Below are 18,353 nucleotides of genomic sequence, written 5' to 3'. Positions count from 1 at the left end.
TATGTTTGCTGTGCCTATCAATATCCACCTGTTTATTGTTGTTATTATTATTGTTATTGTTATTGTTATTGTTATTATTAAATGAGTTATTGTGACTCCACTGTTGTGGGAGTGGTTATTGGAGGTTGTTTGTTTGGGGTTTTTTTTCAGTAGAGGGCGCTAGAGCCTGGTAGGTGTAGTTGATATGTGTTTGGTTTTAGTGGGTTTTAGGTGAATTTTGTGGGACCTCGGTTTGAATTTCTGGGGTTTGGATGGGTTTTAGCTGGTTACGTGTCGGGTTTTATATGGGTTTTGTGGTATTGGGGTTTAAGGTGGACTACACTTGCTTACATGTTACATTGTGCAGGTGAGTGTTGAATTGTTTGTATATATAACATTTCTTTGAAGAAAATTAACAACAGATTTCCTGGAGTCCTAATAAGTCTTAATGGAGTCTGTGGGATGTTTTGGTCAAAGTACCACAAGGATCAAAACAGCACTATTCTCCCCCTCTCTTCAGCACTCTTTCCTTTAAATGAAAATGAGCCACATCCCTGATCAGGCAGTGGGGAGATGCAAAGCTCTTGTTTTCTCACCTCTGTTATTTCTCAGCTGTCACCGTTTCTGCTTGTTTTTTATTTCTCTGCTCTCTTTTCATACTTTTGTTTGGTTCCTTTGTTTCGCAGCTCTCATTTCCCTTACCGTTTTTGCTCTGTTCTCTTTGCCCTTATTTTTGCCGTTTGGATCACATTTTTCTCTACTCTCTCTCTTTTTAATTTTTTTTTTAATTCTCTTATTTATCTGCTATTTCTTCTACTCTTTGTAACTTTTGCAAGTTCTCTGCTGTCATGTTTGCATATTTTAATTATTGCAAAAATTTATATCTGCATTTATTAAACTGAATAATAACAGTGAAAATGTGTTTTTGAAAATTCACGAGTTGAATTCAAGAGCAATTATATTCAGATGCATAATTTCAATGCAAAAACTTAAGTGCTACAAATTCAAAGTTGGTAATATTTCAAAGTCTGATGAGACAGATTTGCTTCCATGTTTTCTCACTGTTTCTGCATGGGTTTTCTCCGAGTGTGTGCTATGTAAATTTGTCCACATGTGTGACTGAGTGCTTTGAGTGTCTGTTGAAGTGCCATGAAAGTTTATGTGCATTATTTATATTACAAAATATTTAGATTTTATTTTTATTCTTCAAATAATATTCATCAAAATATTACTGTCCTTTTGAGCACCAAAAGTTTATTTAAAATACAATAATAATAAATAAAAAATTCATGAAATGTATAAATAAATAAGTCATGGACCAAACTGTATTCAGTAGTTTGTATCGTCCTAGCTGCAACGTCACGGACTTATTCTGCTCTGTGATTGGTGGAGTCTGTATCTGGGCTTTCGCTTCTATTGTTTATTTATTTATTTTTGTTGTATTTATTTATTTATTTATTCCGTTATTTATAAACTTCTTTTTTGGAGCTCGTGACGCGTTGGGCGCGCTCTCGTCTAGGGAGCGCGCGCCTGTGTGTGTGTGTGCGTGTGTAATCGGGGGCGCGGGTGCTCGAGCGCAGAGCTCAGACCGAGTTCGGAGCAAAAGCGTAAAGACTTTCTCGCATTTTTCCTTGGACTATTCTGTGTTGTTTTGTTTGTTTTTCGCTGATTCAGATTCTCTCTCGCTATGTGCACCACTCTGAGAGACACGCGCGCAGACCTAAGAGCTTTTAACCCTTCTCAAGCGCCTGACTTTTGGGGAAGGCACGGGAGCGCGCCCCTCACGGCGTGACTCCTGTATACGTTGATGGTAGTTAATTATAAGTTATTATTGTTACTGTCTCTTAATGATGAGATTTAGTATTAGTGGTAGCGCGTGAGTTTGTGTGCGCTCTTTCGCGCGCACTGCAAACTTGCTGTTGTGTGTGTGTGTGTGTGTGTGGGTGTGTGTGTGTGTGTGGGTGGGTGAGAGCGAGGGAGAGAGAGAGAGAGAGCGCAGCACGGAGATGGACTAAGCACGCGGCCCCTGGAGATTACTAATAAATACTATTAATTAAAAAATCAACAATAATAATAATGTACGCTGGAAGGAAGAGGAGGAAACCTGTGCAGAGAGCGTGAGTAATACGCCACTTATAAACCAACTATAATATGCCTGTAATATATAGCCAGTTTTATGTATTATAATATAATTTTTTGTTGGGCTTTATATTACAACTCTGTGTTAATTCATTGTGTCAGTCAGCATATGGGTGTATACGACCAACAACCCAACCATAATAATAATAATAATAATAATCATCATCATCGTCATCATTATTATTATTATTATAAATAATAGTGTAGTAGTAAACGATTGCAGTTAAATCAGTTCCATCACAAAATATTTTATTCCCTGTGTATCTGTGTTAGTGTGTGTCTTAGGTAGTGTGGGTTTATTTGGTTTTTGTAATGTTTCTATTGATATATGTTTTTATTAATATTTGAAAATTACTGTGTGCTTTTGCTGCAGTGAGATTTTTATGCCGCCTCGCACTCATTCCGACACACACAAACAAAAAGAGCGTACTAGATACAAACATACAGTAAATACAAACACACACACACACACACACACACTAATAAAAGTGTCACAGCATGCGCACCTTGTTTAATGTGTTATAGGCGTGGATTAAGCGGGGTTTTGTGTTTGTTTGTTGTTATTTTGTTCAGCTTTATTTTCTGTTAATGTGTTATTCTCTTCTTACCGCGTTGGCTCAATAAAATGACCAGGATCGTAATAACAGTATTATTATATTATATTATATTATATTATATTATATTATATTATATCATTATTAATAGCATATAATATGTAATAATAATAATAATTATAAGAACACATTTTAATTCTGAAAAAGTAGCATTTGAAATAACGTGAACCTTTAAGAGGAACTTATTGTTATTACTTTTTATGACACATTTATATACAGCCGAAATATAGACAAACACAAACATATTTTAATTGATGCACGTTATTTTAGTTTTAATAATTCATAAAATCAATCTTTTCCCATCAACCTAACCTTTAGAATGTATACACATCACACTTTTGTAAAGTATTTATTATAATTAAAATTAATAATATTTCTTCGTTCTTTCTTTTTGTCTTTATTTGTTACCCTAAGCAAAAAAATCTTTCTCTCTCTGTAATAAAATCCACCGTGTGTGTGTGTGTGTGTGTGATTTAGGGAAGCGAGAGCTAAATAAACCGTTAAATTAATGTTCAGTCTCAGCTCTTATGAGGAAGTGCAATTAGACGTTTTACTGCCAATTAACATCCATCAATATTCATGGAAGGAATAGTTTATTTCTGAATAAGATGAAGGATCAGCCTGCTTTGTGGTCTGTGGATGAATCCGTTTCAGTTCCATAGAGCAGGTTCCAGCATTGGGGTGGCCATGTTTGAAACGGCTTCAGAATCTCTTCGTCAGGATAATGGCTAGGGTGAGGGTTATAAAACGTGAAGCCCAATCACAGGGGGAAATGACTGATTGTTCCTTTTAAGACGCATTTCGACTGGCTCTGAAATAAAATCTAGATATAATCTTTTATCTCAATGTCCACCTTAATGATGTGTTTAAACATTTGCAGGGTGAAGCCTCCAGTCTCCGAGGGTGGAGTGAAGTCGAACCCCTCTAAGAGACACAGAGACAGGCTGAACTCAGAGCTGGAGCGGCTCTCGCGACTCCTGCCCTTCCCTGAGGAGGTGACCTCCAGCCTGGACAAGCTCTCCATTCTCCGCCTCAGCGTCAGCTTCCTCCGTGCCAAGAGCTTCTTCAACGGTCAGTCCTGCAACTGGAGCTAAGCTAAGGCGCTGAAACGGAAAACAGAAGTCAAACTGGGGTGATAGACGTGGGCGTGGCCTAGAGCCGAAATGAATATTATGTGCTGAAAATGACCGTTGTTTGTATTAGATATTAATATTAGGGCGTGAAAGTGGTGTGACTTTAAGCAGGGCAATGTGTCGAACATGACCGTAGCTACAACCGGAATGAACGCGAGGTGCTGAAATTGGCCGTTGCTTAAAGCAACAATGTAAGCAGTGTGCTGAAAGTGAGCATGACTTAAAGCAGGCCTTAATGTGAGTGTCTGAAACTGGGCGTGGCTTAAAGTAAAAATTAATCTAAGGTGTGTAAAATAGACATTGGTTTAAAACAGAAGTTAATGAAATGTGCTCAAAGTGGGCGTTAATTTCTTAAAGTAGAAATTAACGTGATTGGCGGAAAGTGGGCATGGATGAATGAATGGGCGAATGAATGAATGAATTAAGCTGAAAATGGGTGTGGCTCAAAGCGGAAAACGTTAAATGCCTAAATTTATGGAAGGAAATCAGTATCAAAGTTCAAATGAAAATATAACACTCAAATGGGACTGTAATTCTAAGTTGAAATTTAAATGCAAATTGGAGCTCAAAATTAAAATTCAAATATAATAATCCCATTTACATTTGCAATTTTGAAGACTTCTATTGATATTTAATTTACAAATATTTGAATACTTTATGGGTATGTTAATTTAAATGAAAATGTATTTCCTAATTTGAATTTGCAGTTAAATGGTTATTGCAAGGTGGAGAATTCTTTCTAGCTGGGTGTTTTGTTTGAAACATTACATGGAATTGCATTAAAGGGACATATTGCGCCCTCCATAATAATTTTTTTTAATATATAGGACAACAATGCAAAAAAAAAAAAAAAAAATCTAAGCTTTAATTCAAGTGCCTTTATTTTGTGGGAAAAAATAACACATTAAATCTTTTGAATGAAATCATGTGTGCCATAATTATTGGCACACCTGGTGTTAGAACTTTGTACAACCTCCTTTTGCCAAAAAGACAGCACTTAATCTTCTCCTATAACTTTTCACAAGATGGGAGAATACAGAAAGAGGGATCTTCGACCATTCCTCTTTGCACAACCTCTCTAAATCGTCCAGAGTCCTGGGTCTTCTCCTATGCACTCTCTTCTTCAGCTCACCCCACAGGTTTTCTATTAGCGACTGAGATGGCCATGAGAGGAGCTTGATTTTGTGCCTTGTGAACAACTTTTGAGTAGATTTGGCCACATATTTAGGGTCATTATCTTGCTGAAAGACCCAGTGACGTCCCATCTTCAGATTTCGGGCAGAGGCCACCAGATTCTGATTCAACATGTCCTGATATTTCAAAGAGTTCATGATCCCATGTCCTTACAAGGTTTCCAGGTCATTTGGAGGAGAAACAGGCCCACAGCATCACCGATCCTCCCCCAAACTTAACAGTGGGCATGAGGTGTTTTTCTGCATACTCATCCTTGGTGTTACACCAGACCCACTTAGAGTGTTTGTTGCCAAAAAGCTCTATCTTGGTCTCATCTGACCAAAGCCCTCGGTCCCAGTTAAAATCCCAGTACCGCTCGGCAAACTCCACCCGTTTACGCTTATGAGTATAACTCAGAAAAGGCCTTCTCCGTGCATGCCTCCCAAACAGCTTATTGGCATGTAGATAGTGCCTGATGGTTGTTTGGGAGACCTTGTAACCCCAAGATGCTACAATTTGATTTCACTGTCTTACATTGGACTCTGGAGAACATTTACTTCTCTTATCATCCTTCTCATTGTGTGTGGTGGCAAGATACACTTGCTGAAATGGGGTGTGTCTTAATGTAAAAAATGTAAGTTACTGAAAGTAGGTAAGAAGCTTAAAGCAGAATTAAATTTGAGGTGAAATATTCTTCATGCGTACAGCAGAAATTTTGTGGGCTGTACTGGAAACTATTATATTTCCTGGGAGAGTGGGGGTGGCTTTAAGTAAAAACATGCTGGGTGAATGGACATAGAATATCGCAGGAATGAATGTGAGGTGCTGAGGCTTAAAGCAGAAATCATAGCATACAAATAGGGTTGACAAAAGTGAGTGCTGTATTGTAGAAAAAAAATACATTTATTTTGTTTTGTTTAATAGTTCTTCGTTTATGGAGAAAATGTATGGGAAGAGATTAGTCTCAAAATACTTTACAAATGCATAAATGTTAATCAACAAACTAAAAACAAATCACAAAGGCTACCAGTAGGGTGTCCCATGGCGAACAGGTCTGGAGTGAAGATCCAAGAAGCATCCTTATGAATATCACAGTTAGAACTAAGTGTACCCAGGTGATGGTTACCGGAACCTACCCCTGGAGCCAGGCCTGGGGGTAGTGTCTGACGGCGACTGCCTGGAGGCCAGGCAGTCCACGTAGCCAGGCTGGGCTCAGCCCGAAAAGGCAGCCTGAGAGGATCATGTGGGCTCACCACTCACAAGATCCAGAGTAGAGGTGCAGTGCAATGCCCATCAGGGACAGAGCTGAGGCAAAGGGGCCCCTGACGTCATGGAACTTGGCAGCGGAAACCGGTTCTTGACACATGGAACGTAAACTCAATGGGGGGAAGAGCCAGAGCTGGTACATGAGGTTGAGAAATACCAGCTAGATATAGTTGGACTCACCTCTACACACTGTGTGGGCTCTGGAACCAAACTTCTCAACAGGGGTTGGTCTCTCTCCTACTCAGAAGTTGCACAGGGTGAGAGGCGCCGGGCGGGTGTGGGGATACTCACAAGTTCCTGGCTGGTGGCTGTACAGTCGGAGTTTGTCCCAGTAAATGAGTCAGAGTATTCTGCTTTCTTGGAGGTAGTGAGTGAAGTTCTAGAGAGGATTCTCAGAGCACCCTGGGCCAAAGGTCAATAATCGATTTGTGGTTGTGTTTTCTGATCTGAGGCCATATGTTTTGGACACTCGGATAAAGAGAGGGGCTGAGCTGTTAACCGATCTCCATCTGGTGGTGAATTGGATCCAATGGCAGGGGAAGCTAACGGACAGACCTGGTAGGCCCAAACGTATAGTAAGGGAGTGCTGGGAAAAGCTGGCAGAGGACTCTGTCTGGATGGATTTCAACTCTCACATCCGAGAGAACTTCTCACATCTTCCGGAGGAGCTAGAGGAATGGAGTCTGAATGGACCCTGTTCCAGACCTCCATTGTGGAAGCATCTGCATGTAGCTGTGGTCAAAAGCTTGTCGGTTATGGCGGCAACCCAAGAACCCGTGGACACTGGGGCTTGGGGAACTTCAGATTCTGTGGATGGGTACCGGCAGGCAAAAAAGGCTGCAGCTGTGGCAGTTGCTAAAGCAAAATCCAGAGCATGGGAGGACTTTGGAGAGGCCATGGAGAATGACCTCCGACAACTCAGGAGGTGCAGGGGGACACTGTCAAAGCTGTGCTCAGTGAGGATGGTAAAACTCTAAATTTGACTGAACATATTGTTAGGCGTTGGAAGGAGCACTTTGAGGAACTCCTTAACCCGGGAGAGATGCCTCCTGTGCAGGAGGTAGGGCCAGAAGTGTCTGGGGAGTCAGATTCCATTTCCTTGGCTGAAGTCACTGAGGTGGTGAAAAAGCTTTGCAGTGGCAAAGCCCCAGGAGTGGATAAAAATTGCCCAAAGTTACTGAAGGCCCTCGATACTGTGGGGCTATTTTGGATGACATGCCTCTAAAATATTGTATGGACCTCGGGAAAGGTGCCGTTGGATTGGCAAACAGGAGTGGTGGTTCCTATTTTTAAAAAAGGGGACGGGAGAAAGTGTGCCAATTATCAGCCTCACTGGGAAAGTGTATGCCAAGGTGCTGGAAAAGAGAATCCGTGTGATAGTCGAACCTAGGATTTTGAAGGAACAATGCAGATTTGGTCCTGGCTGTGGAACTATGGACCAACTCTTTCCTTTTTACAGATGATGGAGGGGTTGTGAGTATGGGGTGCCAGGGTCGCTCTGGCGAACCGTATGGTCCTTGTACTCCCAGAGTTGGAGTTGAGTTCACATCCTCAGCAGTAAGTCAAGCTTGTTCAGTGTGGCCATTGGACTCCATCAGGGCTGTGCCTTGTCTCCACTCCTGTTCATGGACAGGGTGGCGAGGTGTAGCCTGGGATACACTGCTGAGAAGTGTGTGCTAGGAAATCTTAAAACCCCTGGAAACCTAAGTCCATGTTTTCTTTCTAAACATGTTAATCTTGTCCTGTAGGGTTCACAGTATACATTGTTCATCGAAAAGTTTCCAAACCATTTAATAAGCGAATTCAGCAAACAAGCACTGGCCAATAGAAAAAGCCCATGGTCATCATCTGCCAGAGGGGCATTAATCTCACAGCATTGGACTGTGGAACCGAATGCTTTTGTATGATGGCTCTTCATCCCGTACCTTTATAAAGGCCTAATTCATCTCCTGAAGCCCTAATGAATGTTGCTTATAATTATTATTATTATTATTATTATTATTATTATTATTATTATTATTGTTATTATGAATTCCTGTTTACAGTGTCATTTTTCTTATAAATAAATTATGAATGGGGTAATGGTAGTACATTAATGGATTAATAGTAGTTAGTAATTAGGTCATAAACCCTTCATAACCCATTAATTAGTTATTACACCATTAATATTATAAGTGAATTTGCTTTCTACATCTGTCATCAGTTACAACAATCACTTCCATATTATATTCATACTTCTATGTTTATAATATGTTGTTAGCTTTGTTCTTTACGTGTTAAGATTATTAAAGCTTATAAAGTTTTTATGCCCTAATTAATAACTATTAGCAAGCTCATTTTAAATTAATCTGAATTGCAAAGGTTATCTAAAGAAGCAGTTATGTAAAGAAGCAGCCTTTTACTATTATCATTATTGTTTGTTATTGTTGTAATTCTGAGACAGTGAATAAAAAACACAAAGATTGAAGTTCCAACATTTTTCTTTCATATTCTATTACTCCTTCAAATTCCTTCCATTATCCATTGCAGCCACAAGCCCCACCCCCAATGCTCCTAGCAGCCAATAGTATGGCTTTGTGCTGAATAATTAGTAATGCGTAAACTGATTTTCTGAAAGCTCTGCTTCAGAGACTGGATAGTTAATGTTTAATGAGAGAGAGAGAGAGAGAGAGAGAGAGAGAGAGAGAGAGAGAGAGAGAGAGAGAGAGAGAGAGAGAATGAGAATGAGGGTGGAGAAAGAAAGAAAGAAAGAAAGAAAGAAAAAGAAAGAAAGAGGGACTGAGGTAAGAAGGGAGAAGGAAAGACAGAGAGAGGAAAGAGGGAACACAGAGGCATCAAAACAACATGGCAGGAATAAAAACATGCATGTGTGTGTGTATGAGTGCACACTCAGTCATTTATAATGGAGAAAAAATCTGTTATAAAGTATTTATAACAGAGTAATGTTTGTTTAACACACAGCACAGTTTAAACAATGTCTCCATCGTGTTCTCGGTGTCACAACAAGAACTCACTGGAACAGCTATAAACCATGATTCATGAAGATTGTTTTTCAGAGGATACAATTATGAAATACTTATTATAAAGTATTTGTGGTTACATGTATTAATTATTTTAGGCCTTTTTATTTAAATCATCGATAATTCTTGTGCGGTAGTAAAAAATTCTAAATAACAATTTGTCTTATCTCACTCACTTTATTCTTTCACTCTATACTTCTTTATTTCTTTTTTCTTTTCCTCTTTCTCTGTGACTTAGCCACACTCTATTTTTGTCTTCCTCTAAATGGATGGATTTCATCTAAATGGATGGATATTTAGGCTGCTACTCCTCATGAGATTTAGTGAGAAAGTAAGTGCTTAAAAAGAGAGACAGCAAGAGGAGAGGTACAGACGAGAGAGAGAGAGAGAGAGCGATAGAGGGAGAGATAGATAGATAGAGAGAGAGAGAGAGAGAGAGAGAGAGAGAGAGAGAGAGAGCGATTAGTCTGTAGTTTTACTCTGTTGCATGTTTTAAAAGCTGGATGAAACATTTCCACTGAGTGTGTGTGTGGTTTTGGTTTTGCTCAAGCTGTAGACATCTGTAACACACACACACACACACACACATACACACGTCAAATCTCTTCTCAGAATCCCACTACACAGCAAACAAATCATTCATGGTTTACTGATGACATCACAGACAAAAACTACCCAGGGCTGACCAATGAGAGAAGAGAGTGAGTGACAGTGAGGCGGGGTAGGAGACAGAGAGTGAGAAGAGAATGTGATGGAATGGAGTGAGACAGAGAGACAGAAAGAGAAAGGGAGCTATTAAACTCAGTCATTGGCACAGACAATGTAATCTATACGTCAAACAGTATTTCCAGTGTTTACTGACACACTAACACTGATGATGTCTCGCTGCTCCAGAGAGAGAGAGAGAGAGAGAGAGAATGAGAAAGAGAAATATCGATAGTGATCAAAATTACTGCTGTTTACTGCTCATATTCTCATTAGTGTCAGAGGCCATCAGTAATGTTGCAAATAGAATGGGAGAGATAGAAAGATTGAGAGTGGGGCATTAGAAAAAGGGAGAGTAAAACAATTATTTGGCAAGTGTGCAAGGATGCATTTAATAATTGGTGGATTAATGGATGAACAAATAGATAGAATGATGGATGGAAGGGTTAATACCTAATAAATTTGGGTATAGACCTAGTGTAACCATGGATATGGATGTAGACCAAGTGTAACCACAAAAATAGGTGTAGACCTTGTGTAACCATAGAAATGGACGTAGGCCAAGTGTAAAAATAGAAAAGGATGAAAGCTTGGTCTAGGCATGTAAATGGGTGTAGGTGTAGTGTAACCATAGAAATGGATATAGGCCTAGTGTAACCATGGAAATGGTTCAGATCTAGTGTTCCCATGGAAATGAGTGTGGCCTAATATAACCATAGAACAAGCATAGATTTGTATATTCATAAATATGGATGTAGAGTAGGAGAAATCAAGGAAATGGGTGTAGACCTAGTGTAACTATGGAAATGGTTGTAGGGCAAGTGTTTCTTTTTAAATGGATGTAGGCCACGTGTAACCATAGAAATGAATATAGGTATAGTGTAACTATTTAAATGGGTTCAGACCAGAGGCGATTGCTCTAAGACTGCAAGGGAAGCTCAGCTTTCCCTAAAATGTCAAAAAAAAATAAGTGATCAAATATATACTGTTGGGTGTACATTCACATTGAATAAATATGAATAAATATGCACTACATTGCGCTCAACTTTTGTTCAGAATCAGCTTCTTATGACTGGTAAATTTGCGCCTTTCCTCTCAATCATTCCCGCAGGTTCACAGTGCTTTAAACAGCGTCCACAGAGTTCAGTAGTGAAGCAGCAAAGTGCAGCGAAACGAGACGAGTCATTGGATAAATGCTGGGCTTTGTCCCGCCCATCGGACGCTCAGCGTCTCTGGGGGTCTAGGGGCAGTGGGCTGGCCTCGGCTGGCCCAGATGCTCAGCTTCTGCATGATGATTGGATGATCTGTCTGAGGCTGAAGCCCTTTTTGATTGACAGCAAAATGAGCGAATCAGTGATCCTTTGGTGTAAAGGTCCGTGGGAGCATTACATTTTCATTCTGTTCTGAGTTGAACTGGAGATCTAGCGGCATTTTCTTTGTTAAAAACGACTAACGACAAATCAAGCTTCTATTTCTGGTGGGTTTTTTGTAGCTGCTTGTGTTTGGAGACTGAATTCTATCACTCTTTCTGACTTCTATCGCAGTTTCTGTCCAGCGGGTGCTGCTGAGCCCCTCCACCATCACAAAGCACTCACAGGCGGACACACTTCACATGGGCCAAGGCCGTTTAAGCAGCCTAGCTCTGCTGGCCATTGAGAGGACACTAGTCAAGTCCCTGGAAAAGACGCCTTGTTGGTACGACAGGGTCACAGATCATTTTCTTGAAAAGGAACGGAGGGTAGAATTTACGTATAAATAAACCGACACATTTTATGATGTAGGCCGAAATTGAGCTTCCCCTCCTTTTAAAAGACCAGTATCCGCCACTGGAAATGATTGTAGACATAGTATAAACAAAGGAATGGATAAAAGCCTAGTGTAGCCATAGAAATGAAAATAGGCCTATAGTGTAACCGTAGAAACTGATATAGGCCTAGTGTAATCATGAAAATGAGTGCAGGACATGTGTTTTCCTTGGAAATGGATGTAGGCCTGGTGTAACCATGGAAATGGATGTAGGCGTAGTGTAACCATGGAAATGCGTGCAGACCTAGTGTAACCATAGAAGTGGATGTAGGCCTAATGTAACCATGGGAATGGGTTCAGACCTAGTGTAACCATGGAAATGGGTGTGGCCTAATGTAACCATGGAGACAAGGATAGATATGTCATCATCATCATCTTCTTCTTTTCCTCTTTTCCATTTCAGGGTCGCGGTAGGATAGATATGTATATCCATAAAAATAGATATAGAGTAGGAGCAATCAAGGACAGGTATGTGAGGCATAGTGTAACCATGGAAATGGATGTAGAGCAGCTGTAACCATGGAAATTTTGTATAGGATTAGTAACTATACATAGTGACTATGGGAATCACTGGAACCTTAGATCAACTGACCATTGCAGTCTTTCAGTGGAGTGTGGACAGGGTTTCAGTTAAAAAATAGAGACCATCGAAACAAATAGTACACAACCACAAGACAATCTGTTTTTGCTCTACCTGGAGTGCTTCAGCCTGCTGACAACCGTGCAGATTGTAACCAGATAGCAGACACATTTGTGCCATTATCTACTCTTACAGTTCAGTTACGGCACTGGCATGTGTTTTGTAGGCTGCACCTGGGCCAAATATCATGAGCCAGTCTTGACTTGTGTCACGGCACCTGTGGTGAGGGCTGGACATGAACCAAATATTTATTTGACCCAGATTTGGTCTACATCACCCCTGACATCTGGCCCATTTAAGGCAGCCAGATTCACCCTGATGTCTCATCCACACGGATTCTGATCTTTTTAAAAACAAATGTTTTTGTCTATATTTTGGCATTCCATCCATGCAAAAATCTTTCAGTCATTTCATGACTTGCATAATGCACTACATAGGGAGTATGGGGAGATTTGGGACTAAACCTTTGTGTTAGTCATATGCTCCTAGTTAGCATTTGGTTTTCTATAAAAAAAGACAGCTCTGATTTCTTGCTAAATCTATTTGTAAAGTCAATAACAAACAGCTCCGTTTTAGACATTTTTGTGTTTTCACAGCAGCTGCAATGTCACTCACATACCCTCTATAGGTTATGAAAACAAGGAAGTTGTAACATTTTTAGAGCAGGGGGACACGGGGGTCAATTTTAATCTTTAAAACAGGGGGGTGGCAACTTCAGTCTTTATATGTGATATGGTGGCGCAGCAGGTAGTGTCGCAGTCACACAGCTCCAAGAACCTGGAGGTTGTGGGTTTAAGTCCCGCTCCAGGTGACTGTCTGTGAGGAGTTTACTGTGTTCTCCCTGTGTCCGCATGGGTTTCCTCCGGGTGCTCCGGTTTCCTCCCACGGTCCAAAAAACACACGTTGGTAGGTGGATTGGTGACTCAAAAGTGTCCATAGGTGTGAGTGAATGTATATAGCATTTGTATAGCCTATACCAAATAATTGTCCTCACTGAAGAAGCCTTAAAGAACTTTCTTTTTAAGGGTATAGTAAACACAGCTGATTGTTTTGCCACCGAGGGGCTGTGTCCGAGCTGGAATCAGTAACAATTTTATTCTTGCCCATCCAATTAATCCATATTGGCCAACAGAAAATTTCATCCTACAAACACCTCTATTTGCTCTTCTCAGTGTGGGCATCTTGAATTCTCCACAACTTTTCTAACTCGGTCTCCAATTGTTTTTCTCACAGTGGAAGGATTGACAAGAACAGATGTGAGTTTGTTCAGATCTGAAGGGAGAGGACAGCTTGATTTTCTCCTCTCTCTCAAAGATGAAATCTGATGGGGACATTTTTAGTGCGAGACCTGTTCTTACCTGGGTATTACAGGTTCCATTTGGTGTATAGTTTATTTCAATTCTTTTCCTTGGCCTCAGTTCAAATTTTATGAAAGTGGATTGTCTTATATTAGCTCAATAATTTTCTTGTGCTGTGCATCTGTTGTACAGTAGATTTAACAGCACATGACTATGATTTTCTCTCTCTCTCTCTCTCACTCTCTCTCTCAGCCAGCCATAATGGAGCAGTGCAAGATGAAAGTATATTGGTAGAAAAACACCAGTGTTAATCCACTTACGAATAGGCTGGAGCGAGAGAGAGAGAGAGAGAGAGAGAGAGAGAGAGAGAGAGAGAGAGATGAAATGAAAGAACTATAGACTGCAGATCAGCAGTACTGAACTTTTGAACTTGAGAGCAGCTGAGGCCTGGGAATTCAAAAGGCTTTTAAAGTGATATTTCAGCCAAAAACAATATTTGATCTAAAGTACACTTTGTATCCAAACATTTCTGGACATCTCTTCTAGGGGCATTAATTAAATTACTTAAGATGCACATGCTGCTAATACATTTGTTTTGTCTGTAAAGTAAAGCTTTGAACTCAGCACATGTGATCACCGTAAAACCAATGTAAAGAGTCCACAATATGAGTATAATGCCTTCCCAGCACTGGGCTGTGGAGCAGTGGCGCTGGGCTCTGTAGAGAGATGGAGTTTCAATTCTTCTGCAAGAGTTGGAATTCCAGTACCTGACCTCACTGATGCTCACATGACTCTGTGCCAGCAAATGCTCACAGCAATGTCTGTAAACAGCTGTTAAAGCTGTGAAACAAAATGGTAAATTCCATATTAATAATATAATTTATTTTCTATTACAGTTATGTTTTTTACAAGCATTGACACTGTGGTTTGTTGTTGTACTTTTCTATTTAATATGCTTAGGCTATGAAAACAGGCAATGTATGCACTGGAAAAAGCTCATAGAAAGTAAATAGACCCTAAAACCTTTGTTTACACTGTTTAAACCTTTGGTAAGCACAAATGTAACTGTACAGTAACGATATTTTTGGGGCAGTCTAGCTTCTGACAAGCATCTGTAGTTGTATTTGTCCTACTTTAGCAAAAGGAGCAGGGAGAATTTGAAAGCCACTTTTTCAGGTCAATTTAGATTTAGTTAATGACCAGGAAAAACAACTGACCCTCTTAAGAAAAGCTGCACTGGCACATATCCAGAGAAAGGCTTTTCTGCACACACACACAGAGAGAGAGAGAGAGAGAGAGAGAGAGAGAGAGAGAGAGAGAGAATTTAGGGAGAAAAAGCATTTTTTCTTGGCAGGTTCTTGGTGCTGCTTTACAAGTTATGATAATAATGTTAATCAGTGGTGGAAATGGGCCAGAACACACCAGAATCCCATTCTGGACCTGGAAGGCTGGAATGGAACAGGGATCTGATTTAACATCTAAAGTAGCTATTTTTGTTCCAAAATCACATATGGTTGTTTTTAAAGTGTGTTCATGAAACAAAGTCCACCTCAAGTTAAAGCCATCAGCAAATAGAAAGCTGCTTTTCAGCGGTTTTCACCCACTCAGTCTCCATGGTAACAACTGTTAGCAGGCTCCACCTATTTAGTCCCTATGCAGACCTGTCTACTCACCCTGTCCACTGCATCCGAAATGGCTTCCTATTCAGTTTTCTCTATACAGTGCACTATTATACAGTGAACTGAAATCAGTTTACTGATTTTTGTGGTGCATTATGGAATTGTTTGAGTGCACTAAAAACTGTCCATTATGATTTTGGCCCCTACTACAAAATGGCAGAACCCCAAAATAGTGCACTATTCAGTGAATGGGGCACTGACACATGTTTCAAACACATCTTCATAATACAAATGTCAGCAGGCTCCACACCGCAGTCTCCATGGTAATGACTATCAGCTATTTACCAGCTTCTTATTTTAATTTTCCATCCCCCTTAGAAGGGCAGTCTGGAATTTGGGGTTTCAGAGACATCTCTGATAGGATTTGTAATTGCACCAAGCCTGAGAAAATTAATTTTTAATTTCTGAGGTGTGCTACAGTCCCCTTTTAAAGCGGATGAATCTGGCGATGAAAGGGCTCTTTAAGATTTTTTTTGTCTCAGAAAATAGCTATAATAAAATAAACAATAGCAAAATGGCATATTTGTGTTTATTGAAATTTTTGCTATAATTTAGCAATAGCAAAACAAGCTAACAAAATTTGTATTAGCAGACTTGTCCAGTAAGTACAATCAAACATTGTGTACAACCAGCAAACACTACTGGTAAAAGCTTTAAGGATTGTAAACCTTAAGCAGGAAAGTCCTTCAACACTACCAAACTAAAACTATATTTAACAGTTACTAACAGTTAACAAATTCCACAGCAACGATAGCCTGGCTAGCTGTTAGCCTGATGATATATTATCTAATTGGTTGCTAACATGTTGCTAGGTGATGTTTTTATTTTAAACCAGGTAATTGCTAAGGTGTTGCTACGTGATACTAAATTATCTCAAGAGTCCTACGAGTTCTATTTTTGGACAGCTGACTGTGAGGATGTGGCGGATACACAACAGTAAGCTAATTTTCAGCTCAGTATTTACAGAAACTTCTTGGAAGAGTGGCTCTTGCTCTCTCTCTCTCTCTCTCTCTCTCTCTCTATATATATATATATATATATATATATATATATATATATATATATATATATACATAAAGATAGGTTGGTAACACTTCAAATTACAACCCGATAATTACAGCGTAAGTACGGAGTAAGTAAGCCGTAAGATAAAATAAGCACTGAGTAAGTAAGGAATATGATAGTAGAAATATATGGTTATTACTGGGTAACTTACAAATACTTTACAAATAAGGCACATAACTATTCATTGTACTTCTAATCATAATTATAGATTGCAAAATAGAATTAAAAATATGACAGTTTATTCAAGTTACTGTTACTGTAATTGTTTGCTACTGTTGCAGCCAGCAGAGTTTCAGCTATAGCCCCAATACATATAGGCAAAACAGTGCAAAATATCTCAGAAGTATGTGATGATGATTATTGTGGTAAATCACTTGCCCTGAACCTAATGAGTATAAAGCACCATGAACCTCTGCTAGTGCCTGTAAAGTAGCTGACCATGTCCTTCTCTGTAGGTGCACTGTAAGCTGCTTTCCTTATTTATAAAAATGTCAGTAATAGTACCTTGCATAAACTGTTATACTTTTAATTCAATTTTGTAATCTATAATTTTGCTGAGAAGTACAATGGATAGTTACGTGCCTTATTTGTAAAATGTTTGTAAGATACCCAGTAATAACCACATATTTCTAGTATCAAACCCTTTACTTACTCAGTACTTATTTTACGGCTTACGTAACAGGTACTTACTCTGTACTTACCCAGTAATTAGCAGGCTGTAATTTAAAGTAACTGATAAGTAATTTAAGGAGATTGTATGATCTTTTCAAGGTTTGTTACACATTTAAAACCATCCCTAGGTTCCAGCTTGTGTGGAAAGTGTTCTGGAGTTAGCATAAATTACTGTGCATAAGTTACAATAAATACAAAAACATAAATATAGTAAAATTAAAAGGATTTTTTGTCAGCAGTAAAAGTGTTGTGTGAATGTAAAGAATTAAGTTTTTTTCCAGAGATTCTCCTTGACCTCACAGATTTATTAAATCAACAGTAATTTATTATAAGGAAATAAACCAACACAATAGTAATAATTTATTATAATTATTTAGTATTATTTAAAATTATTAAAATAATTTTTAATGAAGATAATTCTAATTTCTGTTTTTATATGCATGTCATGTTCTGTCTGAATTTTCTGGAGCTAAGATTTGTCTGTGATGTGCACATCCTCACTGAAATGCAATGAAAGGGAGAGCCAGGTCAGTGACTCATGAAATTCAGAGGTCGTGTGAACAGAAACAAAGACCTCTCTCTCTATCTCACTCTCTCTCTCTCTCTCTCTCTCTCTCTCTCTCTCTCTGTGTGTGTGTGTGTGTGTGTGTGTGTGTGTGTGTGTGTGTGTAAGAAATCATTTCTATCAAAGAGCACGCAAAAACACATACCCACACACACAGGCTGCAGTTGGCATAATTAACCACGCCCCCAATGACCCGGAAAGCTTTACATTAAGCGTCTAAATATAGCTGCAGATGGTACACTACATATTACAGTGTGGCCACAACCTAACAGAAACTGCACACAAAGAGAAGGAAGATTTAACCCATAATGTGCATGCTTTGAATCATCAGGTTTTGAACCACTATGAACCATTCTGTAAAGAATGGACTTTTGTACATAAGTGGTCTTTTATATGTGCTGAAACAAATTGAAAATTACTGTTTCTGTGGTGATAGAACATGTGCACCTGCTCACTCAAAATCAATCACTGTGGTTCCAAAAAGGCAGCATGGAGTGTCTTTTACACAATTATAAGAAACACAGAAGAGCGCATAAATCTCTGATGTTACTGGTCCATTTAACTATAACTAACATGAACTTGCTACATGTGAACAACCC

General features: G+C 39.2%; 1 protein-coding gene across 1 annotated transcript in view; it reads left to right on the top strand.

Moving 5' to 3' along the window:
• Positions 1-2,055: 2,055 nt before the first annotated feature.
• The window catches only part of LOC136677798 (aryl hydrocarbon receptor-like), a 54,596-nt gene continuing 38,298 nt past the window's right edge, over positions 2,056-18,353 (top strand). Inside the window, exons 1-2 of the mRNA XM_066655448.1 lie at positions 2,056-2,096; positions 3,613-3,803. Of these exons, the coding sequence (XP_066511545.1) occupies positions 2,056-2,096; positions 3,613-3,803 (232 nt within the window). The remainder of the gene's footprint in view (positions 2,097-3,612; positions 3,804-18,353) is intronic.

The sequence above is a fragment of the Hoplias malabaricus genome, chromosome Y, assembly GCF_029633855.1.
Source record: "Hoplias malabaricus isolate fHopMal1 chromosome Y, fHopMal1.hap1, whole genome shotgun sequence".
NCBI lineage: Eukaryota > Metazoa > Chordata > Actinopteri > Characiformes > Erythrinidae > Hoplias > Hoplias malabaricus.
This window is presented reverse-complemented; position numbering and strand designations above follow the sequence as displayed.